Here is a 17,736-nt window from a genome sequence, read left to right as displayed (position 1 = left end):
TCCAATAAAGAATTTACATTTTCATTCTGACCTCCATTTTCTCATTTGTAAATTTAGAATAATACTGGCCAGCCTCATACAGTTATTGATAGTTAAATGAGCTAGTATGTGAAAATGCTTAGTACAGTGCTTGGTATATAATTGCTTCTTTGTGCGTGCTAATTTTATTTTCTCTTTCTAATCCTCCTTCTCAAGTACTATTTTCTGGCCTCTCTTTTTGTTCCCCCTTAATCAATGATATTAGTACTAGAAGAGACCTGAGAGATCACCTAGCATCAGACTCTCTTTTGGCAGATGAAGAAATTGAGCCCCAGCAAGGTCACTTGGTTACTAAGGGGAAAAATGTCTAACCTAAACTCTATTGGGTCTTTTAAACAATGGTATTAAAATCTAGTTCTCTTTGCCTTCGCAGAAGCAAAATGGGAGTTAACATTTGCTGACCATTTTATCTTAGAATACAATAATACAGATCTTAACACTGAACATTTAAATGAATATGCTTATATTACAACAAAATTTCTAGGATGATGAAAGTGTTGTTTCAAGTATTTTATGGCAGGACAAATGAGACAAAACAAAGGAAGGAGCTTAGCTTTCAAGCTCCTGGATGAACTACAGTTACAAGCCAGATATTTGAATACCGTCTCAGTGTAAAAGGACATGTCTTAAAATAGACATTCTGTAAATATATGTAAAAAAGCCTATAAAGAAACATCACTTTAAACATGAAAAATAAATTGCATATAGCATAGTATATAAAACATAATTATAATCTATCCTTGGTCTTTGCAAAAATTAATTTTAAACATGAATAGAGACCAGAATATAGACCATGAAGAGTGCCCACACCCAGAAAGCCACATAGAAGCTGTGTTGTGGCATGTGGCTCCCTGGGCAGGAGCCTAGTAGATCAGAAAAAGGCTTTCCATGTTTCCATTTTTAAAGTGCTTGCAATTGTTTGATTTAAAATATGTATTAAAAAAATTAGCTGCAGAGACTATTTATAGCTATAAGAACTTTTCAGAGAAAATAACACAAAAGCACTACAGAGCTGCTGAAATTTTAAATAATTCTTTGTAAATGCCCTAGGTTAATTTAGATCCCTGAAAACACATTAGGAAATTAAGCTGTAATGTGAGCTAATTCAGATTTTAATTTGGCAAAAAGAATGATCCAACTACACAGTTAATGTAAATAGAAGCATAACACAGGGAAATTAATGAGGTTTCCTTCCGATGAATCTTCAAGGAGGTAGATAATTAGCTTCTTTTGTTATTATTGTAGGAGAATGTGGCATTGTCTCTGAGGTGTAAAATAACTGTGGCTTACTAAGTGATAATGTGCTTCATTTGTCTTTTTTAAAAATAATTATTTATGTTAAACTTTTGCAGGATGAAGCAGCGGCACAGCCTCTGAATCTCTCATCCCGACCCAAGACAGCAGAGCCTGTAAAGTCCCCAACGTCTCCCACCCAGAACCTGTTCCCAGCCAGCAAAACCAGCCCTGTCAACCTGCCAAACAAAAGCAGCATCCCTAGCCCCATTGGAGGAAGCCTGGGAAGAGGATCCTCTTTAGGTAAATGGAAAAGTCAACACCAGGAAGAGACTTATGAATTAGGTAAAAGAAAGCAAACCTGTTTAGTTACTACTGATACTTGTTTCCAAAGTGTTCCTTAGTAAAAGATAATACTCTTATCTTCTCTACTGAAATATAACCCAATTTAGTATCTTGTTATATTAGAACTTTTGGAAAAGATCATAATATAAATCCTGCTGGGATGGATTCTTTAGATGATAATGAGTTAGATCCAGTAAATCATAGACTTAGGAATTTCTATATTTGGTCAGTGCTTTGCCACTGAAATAATTTTTCAGGGACATAGGACCTGGCTTCAAAGCAGCCTTTTAAAAGGCCAAAATTTATTTGACATTTTTATTTTCTATCAAAGTGTACATGAATTTTACATCTTATCCCATATTACTTTTGCATTAAAACAAATATGAGTGACACAATTCCAGAACATATATGAAATACTATTGATATGCAGGAACATATGTCATAATGTCTGGCTTCTTATACTCCCCCATATATTGCCAAGTATCTCTAGGAATATTTGTATCCCTATGTGAAAATTATGTAGGGAAACACATGGGTTTTGGAATGAGGTGGGCTTAGACAGAGAGCCTTCATTTACTAGCTATGTGACCCCAAGAAAGTTATTTCAAGTTCAATTGCCTAATCTCTGAAAGGGTGATAGTATTACTATAGGTTACTATAGCTCATAGGTTATTGTGAGAATTAAAAGAGAAAAATGCATATGAAGTGTCTAGTACAGTTTAGAATCTAGAGGCATTCAATTTTAAAGAATTTGAATGCATGATTATCAATACATGTACATACATAAAGTGGAATGAAACAATAAGTGTGAAAGTGGTTGTCAGTAAGAGTGCCAAATAAGCATTAACATTATTGTTACTGTACTCTTTAAGTCAAATTAAGTCTCTTAATTTGTTATACTTATGCTCTTAGGAAACTAAATCTCTTAATTTCCAAGCAGACACAGATTTTAAAGCGTTAGCCTAAAGACCAAGCATTTCTTCATTAGATTACCTTTCTTATATTACCAAGTCCTGAAGTCTAAAATGCTTATTACAATAGATAAAATAATGTATAAGAATAGCCATTAACAGCTTAAAAAACATTATTGCCTATTTTATCTCATTTGATGCTTCACATTCATATGAATTAGGTAGGATACTATTATTACCCTCATTGTACAAATACATACATTGTGGTTCTTAGAGGTAGAACGACTTGCCCATACCCCTGTAGCTATTACTTAGCAGAAACAGGATTAGAAACCAGGTCCTCTCACATGTTACTCATTGTTCTTTTAGTAAACTCACAGTTAAAATATTTGCTGAATTGTGCTGAGTCTAAGTGAATCTTCTGATAGTGAGATGTAAATCTTCTCACTGAAATTTGGGTTATAGGATCTCTACAACAGCATATTCTCATTTTGAGTAAGGATGCCTTTTTTGGGACCTGAAAATTTTCATGCAAAGTTAGTGGTCTCCACATAAGAGACAGAATTACATCATTTCCAGCATGTGAATATGCATGTCCCTTGGCTGGATTTTTGGAAGTTGTGAGATGAGGGAAAAAAGCCAACAAGAAGGTAAATTATAGATTTGAGCTTGAAATGGCCCTCCTAGAATTCACTCTGAATTCATTTGTTTGCTGTCCTGAGTATCATGAGGGACAGAGATGACTAAGTCACAAGCCCTGCTTTTATGGAACTCTACTCAGCAGAGCATATTTCTTAGAAATAGTCTGAAGTACTAGCACCTGTGTTTGAACAGCATTTTTGTCCAGAAAATATTGGATTAAAATGGTCTTTTTGCCAGAAAACTCCAGAGCAAAAGCTGTGGGACTAAAAAGTGACTGACTTCAAAAAAATTTCATAGATAGCTTCGGAATTTTTTCCAAAGACAAATGCATATGCACATGCATTGTACATGCCAGACATACAGTGTGAGCTTGATTCTATTCTCATTCCTTCTGTACTGCCTATGTGAGGTGTACACACACACACACACACCCCTGCTATGAAATGCTTATACGAGGCCTTAAGCAAGTGGATCACACTAACATTTACCACAGCAGATGAAGCCTATCTATCATCAAACAATTGCCCTCTTTTTGTCTAAAACTGGAAAAACTTATTCAAAGTATTCATTTTACCTACAGTAAAATGCAAGATATAGTGGGAAAAAAGTCAGTTTAATTTTGAAATTTTTCCCTGTATTGCATGGAATATACTAGAAGTAAATATTTATTCTCACTTTTACTGAAGCTTTTTAGTTACGTGAAAACCAGTCCCACACATATCCCCTCAATGTCAGGAAGATAGAGAGCTGATCGTAGTGGGTGTTTGAGCTGGGGATGGAGAATGAGTTGTCATTCCCTTGGTAAATAACTGAGGCAGCATGATGAGAAGAATGCTTCATTAACCAGCCAGCAATTAGAGGAATGGAGAGTTTGGTGTATTCCTTCCGGCCCCTCTCTCCTGCAGTGGACATGTGAACACACAGATACAGATATCACTAAAATACACATGTGGCCTCACAGATTTTTTTTTCTACAGGCCAGAAACAACTTTCTTGTAGTAGCACAGCAGCTATAATGGGTAGCCTGGACAAACATCTCTGCCTCCTTGTCACTCCTCACCCCCTTCTTCCCCATAATTCCTCCACAGAAGAGACAACATTGTGCACCAATTGTACATACAGGCAGAGCAAATCTCTTCTTCCAATATATACATGATTAGAGTCTAGGAACCTTAGTCTGCAAGGAGGTGGGTAGACAGAATCCAGGTAGACTGGAGTGCTGGTGTTTTCTCCAAGGGCTAAAAGAACCCAGCACATCTTGGTTGCCCTGGCTCTGTGCTCTATGTATATTACTGTATACTTTAAAAAATGGCAAATGTGTGCCCCTTTCTTGTTCAGAGAATGCAGTTTTCTACAGGGGAGGGGATAGTAGTAGTGTTTTTTAGGAGTCTGATCTCACAAGCCTCTAATAATGCATCCTGTATATGCAGATATCCTGTCTAGTCTCAACTCCCCTGCCCTGTTTGGGGATCAGGATACAGTGATGAAAGCCATCCAGGAGGCACGGAAAATGCGAGAGCAGATCCAGCGGGAGCAACAGCAGCAACAGCCACATGGTGTTGATGGGAAACTGTCCTCCATAAATAATATGGGGTTGAACAACTGCAGGAATGAAAAGGTAAAACTGCTTCCCTGTGTCACTGGATCTGCTAGACTCATTGGCTCACTCTCACCTGGTTTTTTCCAGGCTCCCAAGTATGGGTTCTCCAGCCATAGATTTGGGTTTCCAGCTTGAGAGCTGTCTTGCACTTTACTAAAATCTATCATTGTGGCACCTGTAAGCATTATTGCTGATTAACAAATATGCCCTTTCTAACCCAGTGTAATTTGCCTCCCAGGGACCCAACCTACCTGCCTATTGGTGTGTTTTTCTGTCACGTTCTGAAATAGACGTATCATAAAATAAAGGAGATATATGATGTTACTAGAATAAGAATAGAGTACCAGAATATTAAAAATGGAAGACACATACTTGCTTACAATGAAGACTAATATGTTACCATGACTCATCATTAAATGTAATACTAAGCTCCCTGTCAACCAGGGCAAAAAAAAAATGCAGTTTGCAAAATGCATTCATTTGGTTTTTGATCCAGTAAATTATTTATTGCTTATTCTGCTTATTGGAGTGAAGATAGAGCAGTGAGAAAATACGACAAAAGTACCTGTTCTCCTAGAGCTCACATTCTGATAGGAGAACACAGACAATGAAGAAATAAACAATTAAATAGAAAATGTAGCTGCAGGAAGTCAATAAATGCCATGAGAAAAAATAGAAGCAAGTTAAAACAATAGGGTGTTATAGGGTTGGTATGTTAGATGGGGCGGTAAGGCTTGTCTGAGAAAGCGACATTGACATCTGAATTAAGCAACAGTCCAGGCCATAGTGAAAGGCAGGAGCACGTGCATTCCAGGCACTGGGAATGATGAATGTGGAGGCCCTTAGAGGATCAGACCTGCACCAAGGAGGCCACTGTGACAAGAATGGTAAGAGACAGGACAGCAGGGGAACATAAAGTAAAAATGATAGACTGGGCCGAGCTTATTAGACCTGGTAGACCCCGGAAAGGCTTTTCATTTTATTCTGAGTGCAATGGGAACCCCTAGACTGATTTTGTCCAGGACATTGACATGGTCTGATTTACATATAAAAGGATCATTCTGCCTACTGTGTAAGATTGGATTATAGGAGGTTAAGAATGGAAACAGGGAGACTGGTTGAGAGGCTATTAGTAGTAGACTGGGTAAAAAATTCTGATTATCTGATAGAAGGGCACTAGTCTGATTATGGGGCTCTACCCTCATAACCTCATCTAAACCTAATTACTTCCCAAAGAGCCACCTCCGGCTATCATCACATTGGAGACTGGGGATTCAAGATATGGATTTTGAGGGGACACAAAAATTATCTCCATAGTACCCTATATTGTTGAATTTGTGTTACCTGTTGAAGTTCAAACTTAGATACTATTAACTTCAAATTCTACAGATTAATTTTAAGTATTTCTCATTGACTTTTTAAATTCATTTGGAAGGAAAAAGTCTGAAGTGTAAAAGGATAAAACTTAATTTTGCTTTGGAACACATGGGAGAGGGATGAGAGATGAGGTTAAGATAGATAGATGAGAGAGAGAGAGAGATAAATTTATACTTGACCTAAAACATATCACACTGAATATAACTGAGTCCCAGAAGATAAGCTGCAAAGTTGTTTCTACAGAACCAGGAAACCCTGGTTTCCAAGTTGAAGGGAGTAGTTTTCCCAGTAGAAACCTTCCTGAGGTTGAATTTCAGACACTGGAAAAGTTCATTAATAGGGATGTTGTATTCATGAGCTCTCCTTAACATGATTTCCCTCTTGCATAATGTCACTGTTTTGCAGATATATTTTGTGATTCTTGCAGGCTTTGTTTAGCATCTAGAATCAGTTTCTGTGATTGCTGATAGATTAGTTGAAGTCAGAAGAATAAATGAAGGACAGCACTAACAGTTTCTTGTGATGGTATCTTTGGCTTTCTTATAATCAAAACATCTGTCTTAATTTTATGGGATTACATAGGGCACTACATTTTCTTCCGAGCATCATATTTTCTTCTGGGCCAAAGAGGCTTAATATTAATATATAATGTGCAATTAAACTGGAAAATGAATTGTGACAAATTCAGTTTAACTCTCTTCAAAATTATTCATGTTGAAATTATCTGTTTCCTTAAATATAAGAAACATTCTTTTGATTTATGGATTTGTTCTTTGTAGCCCCTAATACAGTTATAGATAATTTTTTGTGATGTTGTTGTCATAAAACATTATAATTTATTAAGCATTCTTCTTCTCTCTCTTATTTGGACACTCTTTACAGAGGAATGTGGCATAGATTTGGGTGTCCTGGGACATAGCTCATGAGATGGAGATCAGCATGCAGGTATATTAGGGAGCACTCTTAGGATTGCTAAGGGAAGGGAGAAGACAAAAGCCTGGACAGCATAGTGAAACCCCATCTCTAAAAAATAAACAAGTTAATTATTTTTTTTTAAAACCCAGGACTGGTCAGAAGAAGAAATTGTGCTCTGGTACAGTCTCAACTAGGGCCTCTAGCAACCTCATTGGAAGCTTCCAGGTTCCCATGGCCACTCTGAATTGCCCTAAGTTGGGGTGAGAGTGTGAGCTTTTATACACTTGTATCATCAATGAGTCATTGGATAAGGACATGACTTTGAGTGGGAAGAGGAAATGACTTTGAGTGAGGTGACTCTCTTCAGCTAAGGCAGTGCTGAAGAGGACCAACAGCTAAAAGCTAGCTACCAACAGCAATTCCAGCAGCGGAGGGAATAAATCTTCCAGTCCTGAAGGGGGATCTGGGTCACACATCAGTGTCCACTGTAGCTTGTTACATTTAGTAATATAAGATGTACACAAGACAGGCTTTGTATATATCATAAATGTGAGCCAACATTTACTAACAGGCATAGGGATGCTTATGTCTTTATAGTACATATAGAATCATAGATTATGTCCATATGACTACATGTTTACTCATGATGTGTCTCACTGTATTGGGTAAATCCCTATTTTGGCACTTTAAAATGAAACATTGTTGACTTGATCGGCCAGAACGGCACCAATGGAGTTGCTCTGGTTGGCTGTGTCATGGAGTATTTAGGATCTGTTAAATATATACATTGTAGGTACAATAGACTGTAACGGCACCTTAGGAGCTGTTCTGCTCCATCATTTCGACATAACTTCTGTGCGTGAATTGTCAGTGTCCTGCCAGCAGAAATCTAAGTTACCGCCCTGGGTTGTAGCTTTCCACAAAAAGAACACCAGCCATCTTCACCACTGTCTAAATACCAGTGCAATTCGATCAAACTATAGACCAATTGCTTGCCAAATTTTGTTGCTTTGACATCTCTAAGATAGAGAGTATTGTAGTCATGACAATACATGGCAGAATTTTAATTAGGCTGCTTCTAAGTCTCCTCAGAGCTAAGCTAAGGGCATCTGGCAAGAAGACAGCCAAGGCAGGGTGGGCCTTCTTAATGAAGGGATATATGTAAAGTATGTTCTGTAACTCTCTGATCGTCTTGATTTTTGAATGCTGACTCAGCGAAAGCATTGGTTGGAATGCTTTCCTGCATAGGTATTATGTAAGCCAGTAGACTGATTACCTACTGATCACAACTGCTCACAAAAAGGCAGATTACACATCTGTACACATGTGTCCTGAGCTGCTATTCACTTCCTCATCTGGGAATCACTTGAGAAAAGTGCTTGACCTCATCAGGTGTCAAACAAAATGAGCTACAGTGGACACTATTATCACACTTACTTGCCTCTGAAGTATATTGGTAGAATTAAAACTGTAGAGTAAGAGAACCAGAGGGAGCATTACACTTGATCAAATGCAGTCACTTCAATTTGCAGATGAGAAAACTGAAACCTAGAGAAAGAAAAGCACTTGCCCACAGTCATAGTGTATTTGTGGCAGAGCAGAAATTAAATCTCAGCTTTTCTAATTCCTAGTTAATTGTATTTCCACTTATAGAACAGTACCAGATTCATTTATTAGTTTCCTGTGATATCTTACATTTTACATTGACAATCTCCAAGCTTTGGTGAAATATAGCAGGGAATAAATAAACAAAAACAGTGAAGCAGAAAGGCATTTATCTCCCTGCTTTCTCTATACTTGCCACCTTCTATCTGGGTAGGACATTCTTCCCTGCCATGGTGTCTGTTGCTTCTGGTGCTGGAAAGCTACCAGTCAGGAAACAGAAGATTGAATGATACTGGTATAGACAAAGAAACAAAGGAGGTGGCCAGGCCAGGAGCAGTCATAGAAAGGCAGACGACATGTAGATTACAAAGACCTTGGATTTTAGAGTTGATTAATGCTAGGTCTCAGTTCTCCCTGTGCTGTTTTCTAACAGTGTTATTTAAGTAAGTTACTTAATCTCTCTGAGTCTCAATGTTCATATCTATAAAATGGAGATAATTACCCTTTTCTTGAAGGGCTGTTTTGAAGAAAAGCATATGTACAGCCTGTATCTTGCACAAAAGATGCTCATTTAATATCAGATTCTTTCTCACTTTCAGATGACAGGCATCTTGTCAAATCTGTTGTTTAGTTTTAATTTTTTTCTTTCTTTGGTATTCTCCACTGGTGAATGAGTCAACCTATTGGTCCTTGGGTCCAAAATGTCTTAAAAGAGGAAAAATGGCTAGTAAGATGCTAACAGGCACCTTCTTACAAAGTCAGGATATGCATATTTCTTTTTCATTTTTAGAGTAGCTTGAATAAACTAGCTGCCTGCTAGGATTTGGCTAAAGCCAACATGATAATAATACTCAAGTTTGATTATATTAGTGTGCTAGGGAGATTTTGTTCCTAGTAATTTATTCTTTAATGTATTTCCACAAAAGCAGAATTTTAATCTATAATGTTTTGGAAAAGCTTGATCTGATGCTTGATAGCTGTTTATATTTCTCATACCCAAATAATGTTTTTCAGTGAATTAAATAGGAAAATCGTAACCCAATCATTGAGACACATTGTAAACTTGTTTCCATTTATTTAAAAAGCTATTGTTCATTTTTTGAAAGTGTAGATTCTTGCATTTCACCCACACTTTGCAAAAATATTAGAATAGTACATCAGCATTACACTGATGTAACACTGCCCCCTTTTATTGGAAAACGAAAACATACTGGACATCTGCTTCTCATTGTCAATTACCATAGCTCCTTGTTATTCATACAATTGATTCAGGTATTCATTGTTGCATGACAGGATAAATTTAGACAGAGGATCAATATAGTTGTACACCAGTAAGTGAAAGGGGCTTGTGAGAAAATTATTTTGCAAAGTGTATTGAAAATGAATGAGCTCCTTCTATAGCTCACAGACTAGTGAGGTTTGGTTGTTTTCAAAGGTGCACATAGTCCTAATTAATCAGGATTGTCATATTTGTGAGCAGTTGACCAACATGTTCAATTGTGTTACTTTTCTATGTCAACCTATTCTTGAGACAACAACTTGTACTATGAAGAATGTGAGGCACATTTTGCAGTAAGGGAAGAAATTCTAATTGTAATTCTCCTCATTTGCACAGCAGAGCAGTAGTCACTGTTTAAAAAACATTAGTGTACTACTTTTCCTTTATGTCATGACAAGGAATATTTTTGTGCTTTCTATGCTCCAAATATATTATTACATATATATTCACTCTTGAACCTTTCCAAATTCAGGGATGTTGGTATTACTGTCCTTGTTTCACAGAGGAAGAAACTAAGACCAGCTCTGGATCACTTCACTTTACTCTAGCATTTCTTTTCCATCATCTCATTTGTTTCCTACATCTCTGTGAGATTGGTAGCGCAATTTTACTTAAAATCTAAAACAAGACACACATCTGAGTTTCAAACATCAATTTAATGAAGTGAATGCTAAAATTATGAGCTAAAGAAGTCTATCTAGATATATGTGTTTCATACATATTTCTTTGAAATGAATAGCTATATTTATACTTGCGATAGTGTTTTTTTACAAGAACATACACAGATCAGAAGTGCTATAAAATTAGAGAAAAGCAAGGTAAGTTTTATTAGTGTTGGATTTTACATTTCAACTAGTAACATTGGGCAACTATGAAGTTCTGTATGTAGGCTCCTGGCTGAATGTAATCATTAAGTTCTTTTTCTTTCTGTTGTCAGGGCTACTTGATTGGTTGCCTAGCTACTAGCTTAAGGCCTAACTCATAAAAAACAACACCACACTTGTTTGGCTCTTTTCTTCTCTGTACTTTAAACAGAAAAAAAAAAAATGGTGAGAATTTATATATAAGTTTACAAGTTCAAGATACTTCCTAGATAGGTGTGGGTATAGGAATAAATATAAAGGCTTGAGTTTTGTTTATACATGTTTAAGTCAAAAGGCCACATTTAGTTAATGTACTTCTAATGAAAGGGTTAAAATTCAATATGTTGCATACATTTTCTGAAAGAGTTGTTGATTTTATTATGTGTCGAGCAAACTTACTAATTATGAGTATTTTATAGACCTAACCTCCCTTTATGGCAGGTAGTATCTAATCCTTAATCCTTCTAGATCTAATCTCTTCTAGATGTAATCTCTTAATCCTTCCAGACCAGCTGTTCTCAACTTTTTGATATCAGGGACCTTTTATACTCTTAAAAATTATTAAAGACCCTGAAGAGTTTTGATTTATGTGGGACTTATCAACCAATATTTATCTTATTAACTATTAAAACTAAAATATGAAAAAATATTTATTTTAAGATAACAATAACAAATCCATTAGATAATAATATAAATAACATTTTTGAGTATCAACTATATTTTCAAAGTAAAAAAATAGAAAAATGGCTTTGCTTTACATTTTTATGAATCTCTTTAATGTCTGATTTGTTAGAAGACTCCTTAATTCTGGTATCTGCTTTTGCAACCACATTGTATCATTGTCATGTAGCTTCTAGAAATCTCCATTGCACATTCAAGAGAGAATAAGAATGACTAAGGCAAACAATATCTTAGTGTTACTGTGAAAATAGTTTTGATCTAGTGGACCCTCTAAAAGGGTCTTTGAGATTACCAAGGTGATATTTTGAATCTATGCTATTCTAAATAACGTAATACATGTACATGCATTATGTTTTTCAATTGTATTAACCTTAACCTTAATAACAGTTTTCACTGATCAAACATAGTAAATGTTTAGAAATGGCTAATGGTTCTATTTGAATTAAGGAGCAAAACAGTACAGTTATACTGCTTGTGTATATACATTGACTTGATGTAAAAAGAATTTTGGGTGATTCGCAGTGATGCGTGCAATAAAACAACATGAAAACTAAATAGAGAAGAGATTGTGGTAAAGAAAAATTAAGGATAGGAAAATAAGGTAAATAGGGTAAAGCTGAGATAAGTGAAGTGCACAAAAATTCTTGTCATACATATTTACCTAATTGCTAAAATGGGCCACAGACTTGATTGTAAGCTTCCTGGTAACCAGGCAAAAAGTATTGTTAGTATTACAAATGTATTGTAACAGCCGCAGTATTTCTACCACATAAACAAAACAGCTTCTCAGAAGAAACATAGGTTTTCTCCTCTGGGTCCTCACAAAAGCTTGAGACACACCTAAGAATGTTCCTATTGCATTCCTATTCAGGTTGAGAACTACAGTAATTTTGCAGGGCTATTTCCTAACAGACCTTTTGTTTATCTTTGAGATGCATTTTTTTATCTACAGTTATTTGCCTTAGTTTAGGTAATGTGACTGACATTGCATGCTTGTATACAGCACTTTGTTCCATGGACACACTTTTTTTCAATTTCATTTCATTTGTATTAAGTACTTACTGTATACAAAGCATAGTATTAGACATGTGTAGATGAAAGATAACTAGGGTTTAATCCTGGCTTTATCACTATTATGCTGATATCTTAGAGCCTAAGTTTGCTCATCTGTAAAAATATCAGGATTTAAGAATTAAAGTTTCAACATTCAACCTCCTAATAAAATATCTTATGTACAAATTAGGCATTTAATAAATGCTTATTCCCTTCCTCCCTCTTTCCCAGTCTTATTCTCTTCCTCTCTCTCCCTCCTTTCCACCTTCCCTTCTTTATTTCTTTTCTTCCTACTTTCCCATCCATTTAATTAAGGTTGTTGATAAGATCAAAGGCTTTGGAGTTAGACTGACCTAATGTCTCCATCTTAGAAATGTTATTAATATGCATGGTTTCTATGCACAAGTGTTTGTTGTGATGATTCAATAAAGTACAATCATCCCTGAATATTCTTAGTGAACTGGTCCAGGACTCCCACTTCCCCACCCTGCAGATACCAAAATTTCTGTATGCTCAAGACTCTTATATAAAATGGCATAGTATTTGCATATAACCTAGGCACATCCTCCCATATTCTTTAAATCATCTCTAGATTACTCATAATATCTAACACAACATAAATGCTATGTAAATATACACTCTATTTTTAATCCTATTGTTTGTATTGTATTGTTATTTTTAATTTAAATTTTTAAAAACATTTTCCATCCAAAATTGGTTGACCTATCAGGTACAGAACCCATGGATATGAAAGACCAGCTATAATCAACATAAGTGTCTTTATTCCGAATCTGACACATAATTGGTAGAAAAGCAGGCTGACAGAGATGGTTGTGGTGGCTAGCTTAAGTTTTATCCTTTTAGATAATTGGGAGCCATTATAGGTGTTTGTGGATGGGGCACATTTTACCTAAACTATATTTTAAGAAGAATATGATGAGAGGTGTGCAAGAGTGAAAAGAGCATGTGTTTTGGAGTCAGAATGACTGGAGCTTCAGATTCTGCTTCCACAACTCACAGGTCTGTGACTTCCTTGAGTCCTGGTGTCCTCATCTGAGATTACTTACGCTTAGTTCCCTTGGTTATTACAGGATTTATCAGGAAACTAAAAGCCAAGTGCCTAGGATTATACCTTTAAAAATCCATTTTCTTCTCTTGTAGGATTCCCAAGACCAGTTCTGTAGGTGGAACTCCATTTGAAATTTCTTAAAATTGGCCTAGGACTCCTTTGCATTCCTGCCCTTCCTTAGCTTAGAGGCTGTCCTGTTGTGGAAGCAGGGCTTTTCCAATGGAAAGACAACCAGTATGCAGAGGAAGAATGTAACACAAGTTTAGTGTCAGGTGACTTAATGCTATGTCACCCCACATGAAGAAATTAATAAAGTTTTCCTGAAGAATTCTCAACCTCCACATTAAATCAGTCCCACCTAGGTGGCCTTTAGAATCCACTCATTGTAAAAAAAATTTAAACATTTTTTAAATAACTGAGTTGCAGGAAAAAAATCAAAGCATATGCTGTCAGGAATTTTTTAGTTATTTTTAAAAGTGCACAGTAAAGAAAATATATATAGTTATGATTATCATCAAAACAAAATATTAAGTTTGAAGTCATTTGATTGTGGGAGAAATTTTAAATATAAAACTGAGACCATTTAAATGACAAATTATATTTTTAAAAATCTGCTAAAACTTGAACATTTAAAGTTGGGTTGAGTTTAAAATGCAACTTTGGAAAGGCTGTCTAGATTCTAAACTGTTTTCCTAAGTTTTCACAATGCTCCTCGAGACAATACAAGCGGCCTCCTAAGTCTAACAAAGAATCTGTCTAAATTGTGATTTTTAGATTCCTCAGAGAAGCATAAGTGATCACTTGAAAACACTCTGTGTTGTTTTACTGTGTGCATGCCTTTAAAGAACTGGGTCCACCTGGATTTTTCTGAGCTAATAGGAGAGTGCTCTGCTTAAAAGCTATCTGAATTTTCTGCAGACTTTGGCATCCCATTTTATGGATGTTTGCTTCAGTATATCCTGATGATTTTCCTCAGAGATCTTTGCCCTTGAGAATTAGGGATGTAATATGCTGTGTCCCAAAATCTCTTAATCAATTTCTATTCTTACAGAATCATAACTTGCCCACATTTTCTCTAGTCCAGTGATGATAGATCTTTTCCTTTTAGAGATATGAAATATGAACTTCTTTGTTTTTATAGTAGTATAGTAAAAATTTATATATTCAGCACTCTCTCAACAGAAAGACCATTAGTCAGCACTTCTTCATTGCACTATAAGAAGAGTTGAATCAGAGCTAAAAGAGCCCTTCGAGATCATTTAGTACAGCCCCTTATTTTATAGATAAGAAACAGAGAAGTGAAGTGATTGCCCAAATCCAGCCACAAGGTGTTACTGAGACTGGGACCAGTCCCCTGTCTCTCTGGCACTCAGTCCTGTGTGCTTTCCAGATTCTGCTCCAATGTTCATGGCCCTAAGGTGTTTATGGTAGTGACTCTTAAGCATCGTATGGTCTCAAATTGCTAAATTTAGTCTTAGTGCTGCTTATGTTGTTCTGTACGATCATCCTTGCTAATAGTAATACCAAGTATGGAATATATTGTATATGATAGCTTGACTAATCAGAGGGTAAGTACGGTTAAGTAGAATATTTCATTTCCTAGACATGCTTGGCACATAGTAGACACTCAGTATAATATTAATAGATTTAAGTTGATGCCAGTAACAGAATTTTCTGTAACTACATTTTGTATAAATATTTAGTTCCCTAAAGATCAATTTTTAAAAATAGATTTCATTAAGTGTTCTCAGTAAAAGATGAGGTGGATAATACTTTCACTTTTTCTTTTCCTAAGAAGCTTTCTTTGCTGGTGGCAGTTTTAAGAACATAATAATAATAATCACCAAAATGTCAGTGTTTTTAATTGTTTACAAGCATTTTCACACATTTATTAATTAGAGTTAATACTAGCAACCATCGTAAGAAGTAGAGTTTTTATTATTCCTCTTCTACAGATGAGGATGAGGTTCAAAGAGCTCAAATCATTTGCTTATATTCACACAGGTAATATTAAACTTGAGAAACTTCAAAGTTTTTTGTTTTGAATCCCATATTCTGTCCACAATAACAGACGTACTTCATGTTCTTCCCCTAAACCTATCCCTGCCCATGTGTCCTGATGTGCCTTGAAAGGAAGGTTGCATATGAGTTGGTGTGTACATGTGACTGCACTATGTGTGTAACTCTGTGAGTGTTCGTGTGTGTAACTCTGTGAGTGTTCATGTGTGTCTTTCGCATTGTGGGTGTAAATCTATATGTGAGTCCAACTGCGTGAATCTGTTCGGTGTGTGTGTGCATTTATGTGTGCCTCTCTGTCCATAGGTCTGTTATATCTATACCAGTGCATACGTGCTGTGTGTCTGGCTGTCTGACTCTATGCATCTGTAATGTGTCTTGTTTATTTGTCAGTATCTCTTTGTGTCTGTGTGTCTATCTCATTGTGCACCTGTCTGTATTTGTATGTCTGTAGCATGTCTGGGTCCGTGTCTATGTCTGTCTCTGAATCTTTCTGTCCGTCTGTGTCTGTTTACTTGGATGTGTATGTGAGACAGTCTGTCTGACAGTGCATGTGTGTTGTTTGTGTAAGTCTTTGTGTATGTATTCTACTCTCTTCTCTTTATGGTGTTGGGTATTACTATACTTGATTATTTTCATTTTCAGCTGGTTGACCTAGGGCTGTGAATAGAGAGTATATGTGAAAACTTTGCACATGGATATACTTTATGTATCTTTACATCACTGCTTCCCTCTCAGCATTGTCTTAAATCTGGTTGTCAAAAATGTGCCATTGGGAGCAGTCTGGCAGAAGTTTACTTTTAGCTAAGATCCAGTTTGCAATCTTTGACATTTGCAACTAAGATTAGAATTTCCCAAAGTGCTGTCTTCCCACTATGGATGGAAATGCTTGCTTTTATTTTTAGTGCAACACTGATTTGCCCTTTATATCTTTTTATAAATAATGTCAACAGCATTGGTTCTGAAATAACACAAAGGGTGTCTTGTAAAATGCATTGCGCAATGGCCTTAGTTCTGATATCTTCTAGGCTGCGGTAGTCCCCTGTAGTTCTCAACAAAGAAGATCATTTAAATTGTTATCTTCCCATATTGAGAGTCAACATAATTTTTTAAGAGGAGAAACCATAAATTTGGGGTCCTCTTGCCTATGTTGAGATTAAGATATCAACATTGAAATTAATATCCATTTTCTTATCTGCAAAATGGGGACAAGAAGGCAAGCCTCATCTTTAGTTCAAAGAAACATTTTAGTGAGCTCTTACATTAAAAAAAAAATAGCATTGGTTTCTCAAGTCCTTATTCTTCTAAGAACATGAGTTCTTTGATTTTTTTTTTCCTTCTTAGACAGAGTTTTGCTCTTCTTGCCCAGGCTGGAGTGCAATTGTGTAATCTTGGCTCACTGAAACCTCCGCTGCCTGGGTTCAAGTGATTCTCCTGCCTCAGCCTCCCTAGTAGCTAGGATTATAGGTGCTTGCTACCACACTTGGCTAAGTTTTTTGTATTGTTAGTAGAGATGGGTTTCACCATGTTAACCAGGCTGGTCTTGAACTCCTGACCTCAGGGGATCCACCTGCCTTGACCTCCCAAAGTGCTGGGATTACAGGCATGAGCCACTGGGCCCAGCCAAGTTCTCTGATCTTAGTAACACTCCTTCAAGGGAAGTTGGTAGTATGTTTAGCCTTTACTATTCTAGACCACCAATTTGATTGCCATGAAATGATTTCTCTAGGTCTAGGCAAACATCAGGAATGAAATAAGGAACAGGAGCCTTTGAAATCAGTCATGTCTAAATCCAAATCTCAGTTTCTCAGCCTAATTAGTGATCAACAATGCATGGATTACTAGATATGCCACCTGAGACCTGTTACTTACTTTTCTGAGACTTTGTTTACTCACTTGGAAGGTAGAAATGATGAATATATTGTATAAGGTCATGGAAAAGATTAAATAATATGATATATGTGAAGCAAGGTAGATGCAAATAAATATTCTTCTGGCTCCATTATTGTTGTTTGCAACCACATGACATCACAGGGTGGTAGGTAGCAAGTGCTCACCATTTGATGTATGGGGCTTGTGTTAGGTGCTTGGGATTCAGATAAACATTG

The 17,736-nt window shown here is 36.3% G+C and overlaps 1 protein-coding gene across 24 annotated transcripts in view; it reads left to right on the top strand.

The window, feature by feature from the left end:
• The window catches only part of SOX6 (SRY-box transcription factor 6), a 655,463-nt gene that overhangs the window by 574,754 nt on the left and 62,973 nt on the right, over positions 1-17,736 (top strand). For 17 of the 24 annotated variants that reach the window (XM_032241027.1, XM_032241044.1, XM_032241037.1 and 14 more), the window contains 2 exons: positions 1,392-1,617; positions 4,601-4,788. In XM_032241027.1, coding sequence (XP_032096918.1) covers positions 1,392-1,617; positions 4,601-4,788 — 414 coding nt within the window. The remainder of the gene's footprint in view (positions 1-1,391; positions 1,618-4,600; positions 4,789-17,736) is intronic. The other 7 variants (XM_032241046.1, XM_032241032.1, XM_032241049.1 and 4 more) reach the window with 1 other exon arrangement.

Source organism: Sapajus apella, unplaced genomic scaffold (genome assembly GCF_009761245.1).
Source record: "Sapajus apella isolate SASKATOON/1434 unplaced genomic scaffold, GSC_monkey_1.0 scaffold47, whole genome shotgun sequence".
Lineage (NCBI taxonomy): Eukaryota > Metazoa > Chordata > Mammalia > Primates > Cebidae > Sapajus > Sapajus apella.
The sequence above is the reverse complement of the archived record's forward strand: the minus strand, read 5'-3'. Positions and strand labels throughout refer to the sequence as shown.